At 43.7% G+C, this 8,096-nt stretch overlaps 1 protein-coding gene across 1 annotated transcript; it reads right to left on the bottom strand.

Moving 5' to 3' along the window:
- Positions 1-1,946: 1,946 nt before the first annotated feature.
- Positions 1,947-4,136, bottom strand: LOC149239317 (uncharacterized). The gene has a single exon (XM_089369827.1). The coding sequence runs from the start codon at positions 4,134-4,136 to the stop codon at positions 1,947-1,949; it is 2,190 nt and encodes a 729-aa protein (XP_089225953.1).
- Positions 4,137-8,096: the final 3,960 nt, after the last annotated feature.

The raw sequence follows: 8,096 nt of genomic DNA, 5'->3' as shown, positions 1-8,096 counted from the left end.
CTTTTCCCTAGGTGTACTCTAACTTTTCTAATTAGATATATGTATACATGATTCTGCATTGCTTTAGTTATTGTAAAAAATTAATTTCAAATTTATATGATTTTTTTTTTTCAATCGTTTAAGAGTATGAATATATATAATAACTATAATTTGTTATTATAATAATAATAATAATGGGTTGTTGTTACTCAGTGAATTAACACTTTGATTTTCTTCTCTTTAAAGTGAGAAATGAAAATTTTCACTTGCAAGTTAAGGAATTTGACGATTATACATATTTTTTCGATTTTGAATTTAGTGGCAGCACCTTTAGGTGGATTTCGGATCCAGACAAATTTTGCAAAAAGAGAGTTCATTTTCTTCACTCAATGGCTCTGCACCGTCAAATAGAAACCTTGCTTGACATGGTCATCTGTGACAAGCAAGTCGACCACTACCTGTTATTTGTAGGACAAGAGGAGATCAAACAGGTCCTCCGCGACATCAAATACAATATGGACAATATCATCACCAGATTGACATGTGAGTGAAACGCTTCGTGGTGTCTGATTCAGACCCTAGACCAAACTCGCAGCCTCACACACCAGCTGTTATCAATGCACTAGTAGAGGATTCACCCCAAGGCAACTCCAATGCTCTATCTCTAGTCATTATATTAGACTAATAGTCTCTTATGGTGCTCGACTCCTCATTTTTGTATATGTTATGCCTACTTCTCCTATGTTTCTATGGTTCTCAATATGTCTTAGTATGTTATATGTGAACATTGTTTTGTTTGATTGTTCAACACACACCAATGCATGTAATTACCTATGGGCTAGATAGTTTGAACGTTAGTAACATTTTCTTGTTTTTTTTTTCTATACTTGGGATCATGGGAACATGTTTTGTCCATTCAACTTGTTTATGGGAAACAAAAGCCATCAATATAAGATCAATCATTTCATTATATAAATGTCTATATAAAGCTTAAAAGAAAAGATAAGTGTTTGTTAAAATTAATTTGTTTTTTGTTTTTTTTAATTTTTTTTTTTAATTTATAAGTTTAATATATTATTTATTATTGTTATCCTATTTTATAGGAAAATAGTTTGGATATATATATATATATATATATATATATATATATATATATATATATGAGTTATGTAATTTATTTTATTAAAAAAAATAATAATTAAATATAAATTTTTGAAAATTAAGTTCACAAGATAAAATATTTTTTATTTTTAATTTTATTAATTTATTTTATCAATTTATATTTTTTCCTATATTAAGGGGTTCTACTTATCCAATGCAAGGTTTTATTATAAAATTCTTAAACTTTTGTTTTAATCTTTGTAATATTAAAATATTTTTCATCTAATTTTTTTTTTTTTTTTTTTTTATCTCACAAATTTTACAAATATCAATGAGTTTTAGTTTTGATCCAATTCTAAATTTCAATCTAAAATCTTTAAATTTTGTTTTAACATTTAGAATATTAAAATAATTTTCATCTTCTAACCTTTTTATCTCATAAATTTTACATTTTTTTTACATGCCCTTTCCATTATGAAGTTCATAGAATTTGTTATCATGTTTTCAATATTTAATTCCTTTATTTATTTGGCAATAATTAAAAGATAAAAGATGATGATGCTCACCATCCTCTAAAACCAATAAATTTTATTAGACAATGAAATACAATTTTTTTTTCCACTAGAAAAATCAGTAATTTTCATTAATATTAGAAAATTACATATAGTAGATGCCATGGCATTACTGTATTGTTCATACAAAATTCACCTCATCAAGGTGTTGTTCAGAAGGTAGTTGCAAAATTGAGCTGAGTACATTCATCTGGCTGTTCAGCCTATTCGCTATCCAAAAAAGGATTCTGTTTTATAAACAATATAGCCATTGTTCTATACATTTCATCATATCAAAATAGTCTCCATTAACTGTCAGCTATCGGGACTATTGTCCCTCTGTTCTCTCTGATCTATGTATGGCCTGTGGTAAAATTGGTGCTCTTCTGTTCCATTCTGCTCCACTATTAGCCATTCGCCTCTGGGAAGTGTCGAGGCCTCTTTGGATAATTTGTCAGCCTCGCTGTTATGTTCTCTGTAAATGTGTAAACAAGAGAAATGATTAAAAGCTGCTTTGAGAGTGAGTGCATCAAGTAATATATTGCTGAGTGTGTGTGTATGACAAGTAGTGACATTGTTAATCCAGTTAACGACCACCATTGAATCCCCAAATATATTGATCTTTGTGTGTTGATGCGATAATGCAAAGTGAAGTAGATTGCGGATAGCAGAAAGCTCAGCATAGTTATTTGATCCATTTCCGAAACCCATTTTTGCAAGGTATCGATGGTGTTTGTTTATATGCAGAACAAAGCCCCCTCCACACCCGGCTTGGTTTGCTGCTCCGTCGAAGAAAGCCCACGGGGTGGTTCTGTCGATGTTGGGCATGGGCTGAATGGTTCTAGGTCTAGGAGGAGGTGGATCAGGTAGCTCATGATAAGCAGCGATGATGGTGACTTCTACCCGGCTCCATGATATCAATCGATCTTCAAAGATAGCCCGATTCCGTGCGAGCCAGATATGCCATGTAGCCACAGGGGGAAGGTTTTGAAGTTTTGTGCCCGGATGACTGTGTGACCAAGCATCCCATGCGCTCGGTATATCGTTCCCAGTCCAATTGCCAGCTATGCCCAACTGGTTGCAGATGTTGCTCCATAGATTGTGGATAACAGGGCAGAGGAGGAAAATATGATCCAAGTTTTCTGATGCATTTTTACAGAAAGTACACCATGATGGGCCGTAGATGGCTCTGCGGGTAAGATGATCACCTGTGGGAACAATACCATTGAGGGCGCACCAAAAGAAAAGTTTGGAGCGGGGTGGAGCCTTGAGCTTCCAAATGGTTTGCCACCACGAATGAATCGGATCAGGTATTCTGTGAGATATGAGTGCTTTGTATCCAAATTTTGGAGCATATATACCATGATCCGCAATGCACCAAATAAGTTCGTCCGGACCTTGTTTGATTCGAATGTGTGATTCTGATAATGCCTCAGTATAGTGATCCCATTCCTGATGCCATTGAAGAGGGAGATCCAGCTGCTGGGCAGATTTCCAAGCTTGGGTGAAGATATCAGAGCGATGCTGATCGGCGATCTGTGCGAAATGCCGGATGTCCCGGGCCTGAAGATGAGTAATAAGATCCCGATTTAGGATGTGTCTACCCCCACTGTTGATCCATGGGTCCAAGCCAATCCTGCCCGTCAAACCATCATTTATTCGCCAAGCTAGATTGTCTCGAATGAGGGGAAGGGAATGTATCAAGGCCTTCCAGACCGATGAACATCCCTTTGATGACCAAGTTGGTAGTCGGGCCCAATCCAGAATATTTTGGGGCCATATGTATTTATAATAGGTTACCTGTGTCCAAAGGTTTTGGCTAGTAAGTAGAGTCCAACCCATCTTGGCAGCCAGTGCCTTGGCGAAGTCAGGAAGGTCTTTGAGCCCCCATCCTCCCCATTTTTTGGGCAGAGAGATTTTCTTCCAGCTGATCCATGCAAAGATTCTTTTGTCCTGACTTCCATTCCAGAGGTATCGATTGTACAGCTGCTGTAACCGCCCTAGTATATTCCTCAGTATCCAGGCTAGTGCCATCCAGAATACCGGGGTAGCCTCTAGCACAGATTTAATGAGCACCAATCTGCCAGCCCTAGAGAGATATCTGTAGCTCCAGCCAGTGAGTCTTTTTTCTAATTTGGCAACCAACCAGACCCAATCAGCTATCCTTTGGCAAGTTGGCTTCAGATTGAACCCCAGGTATTTGAGACCTCTATCCAGAGGGTGGACCGAGTAGGGGAATGTCTGTAGGGTTGTCCGGGTCTCCTGAACAGATGTGCGAGCGCAGGTGATGGTTGATTTCATCTGATTTGGCAGCATACCAGTAGCTGCAGAAAAACGTTGCAGGATCTTTGAGAAGGTCCGAGAGTCTCGTACACTGCCATCTAGAAGTATAAGGACATCATCCACAAAAAGTAGATGAGTAAGATAGCATAGGTCGGTTATGCGAAGACCCCCAATGTCTCCATCCCGCTTAGCAGAATCCATGAGGCGGCTGAGACCTTCCATGACCAAGAGGAAGAGAAGGGGCGATAGGGGGCACCCCTGCCTCAAACCCCTTTCAGAGTGGAAAAATGTAGAGGCCGAGCCATTAATGAGGATACTGAAGGAAGGTGAGGTTATGCAGGCCATGATCCAAGTGATGAAGGCGTGAGGGAACCCCAGATGAATGAGGATCATTTTTAGATAGAGCCAGCTGACTCGGTCGAAGGCTTTGGAAAGGTCGATTTTGAGGAGGATGGCTTTTAGGTTCTTCGACCAGATGGAGTGTAGGGCTTCTTGAGCGAGTCCAATGGCCTCGTGGATCTGCCTAGATTCTAGAAATGCAAATTGCTGCGGGGCAATGGATCGGGAGAGGATAGGTCTAAGATGGTTGCAATGGTCTTAGAGATGATTTTATAGAGGCAGTTACACAAAGAGATGGGCCTGTAGTCATCAAAGGATGTCGGGGAGTCTGATTTGGGAATGAGAGCAATGAAAGTAGAATTGATAGCATGATATATGGATCCTGTAGTCTGGCTCTCCTCGACCACCCGCAGCAGATCCTGTCCCAATACATCGAAGAAGGCTGAGTAAAATTCAATGGTCCAACCATCCGGGCCAGGGCTTTTGTCTTTTTTGAACCATTTCAGCACTCCTTCGAGTTCCTCAGCTGATACCGGGTCAGTTAAAGCCTCCACATCATCTTCCTCCACGAATCTCGGGAAGTGGTTAGCCACATTAATGATATCAAGTAGGTTGGCTTCCCGTGGGCTCTTGTAGAGATTCCTGAAATGGGTGGTGCCCAGGTGAGCGAGCTTGTTAAAATTATCTGCGAAGTCGCCATCCGGGGAGGGGAGCTTCCAGATTGTATTAGATACTTTCCTGCACTTTGCAAAGTTATGAAAAAACTTTGTGTTGTCATCCCCAGCTTGTATCCATAAAGCTCGGCTCCTTAATCTAATGGATTCCTCTCTCTCTTTGAGGATCTTAGCTTTTTGATTCTCAAGGTCAATAAGCCTGCATTTGTCTGCAGCTGAGATGAACCCCAATCCTCTGTCATCGGTGAGTGAACATAAATCAGCTTCAATTTGGGAGAGCTGTGCTGATTCACGTTCCAATTTCTCCTTTGCCCACTTAATAGAAATATGTTTTATTTCTGAGAGGTTCCTGCAGAACCCTTTGGCGAGAGATTCAGAGTCATTGATAGGGTGTGCGATCCAGTATTCCTTTATCAGCTTGATATATGATGGATCCTTCAGCCAAATGTGATTGAATTTGAAGGGTGCCTTTGGTTTCTTGGAGGGACCCTGAATCTCCAGGTATATAGGATTGTGGTCCGATAACCCCCCCGAGCCAACCCATTGTCTGAAGAGATGCAGGCGCTGTAGAAGAGTCCCCTTTAGAAGAAATCTGTCAAGTCTGCGTGCAAGTGCAGCATCCCCAACCCGTCGATTCCGCCAAGTAGGAAGGAGACGCTGCATTGGTATATCCGAGAAATTTGATTGCTCCAGCAGATTGGTCATATAATCAGTAATAGGGTCGATTTGAGCTTCTGAGCCCCATGATTCCCTGAACCCCAGAGAGAAATTGAGGTCTCCTCCAATAATAACATGGTCTTCATTCATCAAGGGGAGATGTAGAATATGCTGCCAGAACGATTCTCTCTGGGCGCAGGGAGCATATATATTGACAACTCTGAGATCCATGCTGAGTTCAGCAGAGAAAAAATCCAAACTAATGAACCCTGCACCCCCCCAGGTCGAATTCATTTTAATGGAGCGAGGGTTAATTCCAATGGCTAGACCCCCAGATCGTCCCACAGCATCATTGGCATAAAAGCTCCATCCAGGGGCCGTGGCTTGCATGGCTCGAGTAATCTGATCTGCTGAGCAGAGAGTCTCTTGTAGCATGATAATGTCAATAGGTTCAGTTTCAATGAGCCGCTTCATGGCTAGTTTTTTGGAGGAACTAGCCAGTCCTCTGCAGTTAAAGGATAGGCACTTCATGGGGGAACACCTCTCGGGGTGTGTCCTGCTCTAAGGACCCCATCAATGGTCGATTGCCGGCCAGATACCACCTCTGCCCCAGCTTGTTTAATGGCCTTTGATAGATGGGATTTTCTCCCTCTGGTATTCGATGAAACCCCCTCAGGAATAACAATGCCCAGACCAGAATGTCTGGCTGATGGCTCTTTGGCAGGATTCCTAGACCGGAGAAAGTATGGATGAGGTGGGGAGGACGGGCGTGGGGAGGAGCAAGCCTCAGGGGATGTTGTGGAAATAATGGGATCAGTGTTGCAGGTAAGTGGAGATGATGATAAAGTGCAGTGAATCATGGAGGTTTGTGTAGAGGGACCAATGACATGATTAACATCAAACGAAGAAAGCAAAGATGGGGTAAGAGAACCTGAGATCATACCCGCTTCTGCCGCCGAGCGAGCCCTGGTTTTTGGAGGCGAGGGTCGCCGGAGTCCTGTATCGACCGCGGGAGATGAAGCCGAAGGGGGCGGGCCCGCAGAGGGAGGGCGAGAAATGTTGGGGGATGCCGTCCTGGTAGATGCCGGGGTGCCTTTCGGTGTGTCTTCTGCTTTCTTGTTGAGTGGGCAGTCCTTCGCAAGGTGCCCCACTTTATGGCATCGTCTGCAGCGGAAGGGGACTCCTTCATAGTCCAACAACTGCACTCTGATACACCTTCCCCACTGAAGCGTGATCTGTTCCTCGAGTCCTTCTCGTGTGTCCAGATGAACCAAGATCCGTGCAAGTGTTCGATTCCCAGATTCCACATATGTGCGATCGTAGTCCAGATAAGTCCCCAGGGCATTGCCAATCCTAATGAAAACTTCTTCATCCCAGAATGGTATTGGTAGACCTGGGAGTCGAACCCAGATTGGTCTGGCACTGAGCTGCTCCTGCTTTGGATCGAAGAGGGGATTCCAGCGTTGAGGAGGACCGGGGCCATTTCAATATGCCAGTATTGGCCCAAAACAAGGTTAGTCTGACTTTCCTTGGAAAATTTAAGGGAGAACCATCCTCTGGGGAGGACATGGACCTCTGGTTGGTCGAAAAGCACTCCGCCCCAGATCTCCTTTACCCATAGATTGAGCCTCTGCCTCGAATATGTCCTACCCCTGACGTGCCCTACCAACACGGTGTTCGCAATGTCCATATAATCACCGAGAGGCCTCGATTCGTCGAATTTGATGGAGATGTCCCTTGCCGTAGACCTGACACACTTTGCCTTCTTTTTTCCGGAACGGGGGGCCGACGGATGATCCACCAGGGGATTTGTAATGCCTTCCCGGGATGGGGGGATTGTGGGGTGAATAACGACCGCAGGAGTCTCAAAGCATCCAGAAGGGCGGACTCCCGAGACAGAGGGATGTGATGCAGGAGTAGCTGCCGGCGGGGGGAAAGGCACCGATAGGAGGGGCGGGGCCTGTGGATCAAACGAGGGCGAGGGGGGTGTATGTGAGGCCAAGAATTGCAGAGAGCCCGGCGAGAGCGGAGGGACCTCAAATGGCGGAGATTCAATAGGAAATGCTTCTGCAGAGGATGGGATGGTTTGATAAGCTGCTGTCGAGACGGAGGACGGGTATGGAGGGCGCGCTGGAACAGTTGAAGATGTGGAAGGCGTGAACTGTGAGCGAGAGGCAAACCTAGGTTTCCCAAAGATAGCTTTGTCCGGCGAGGGATCCGCCGAGTAATCCACCGCTTCATGCTCCAAGTCATCCATAACTGACTCTTTGTCGGCGACCGAAAATGACAGGTGAGGAAACCGATGGTGGAGCTGCAGCTGTAATGTTCCTGAGCCGTGACCGCAGCGGTTGTGACCTAGACGAGGAGGGCTGTCGAAACCTAGCCCCTACGAACCGCAGGAGATGCGCGAGAAAACCCTAACCCTGTCCTTTTCGCGAGCGATCCATCCTCCTCTGGAAATTTGTTAAACTAGTTGTTCTTTCTATCAGACAATGAAATACAATTAGATTAA

This window comes from Pinus tabuliformis, chromosome 8 (genome assembly GCF_031772625.1).
Source record: "Pinus tabuliformis cultivar Carrire ecotype Pingquan chromosome 8, CPIR1, whole genome shotgun sequence".
NCBI lineage: Eukaryota > Viridiplantae > Streptophyta > Pinopsida > Pinales > Pinaceae > Pinus > Pinus tabuliformis.
The sequence above is the reverse complement of the archived record's forward strand: the minus strand, read 5'-3'. Positions and strand labels throughout refer to the sequence as shown.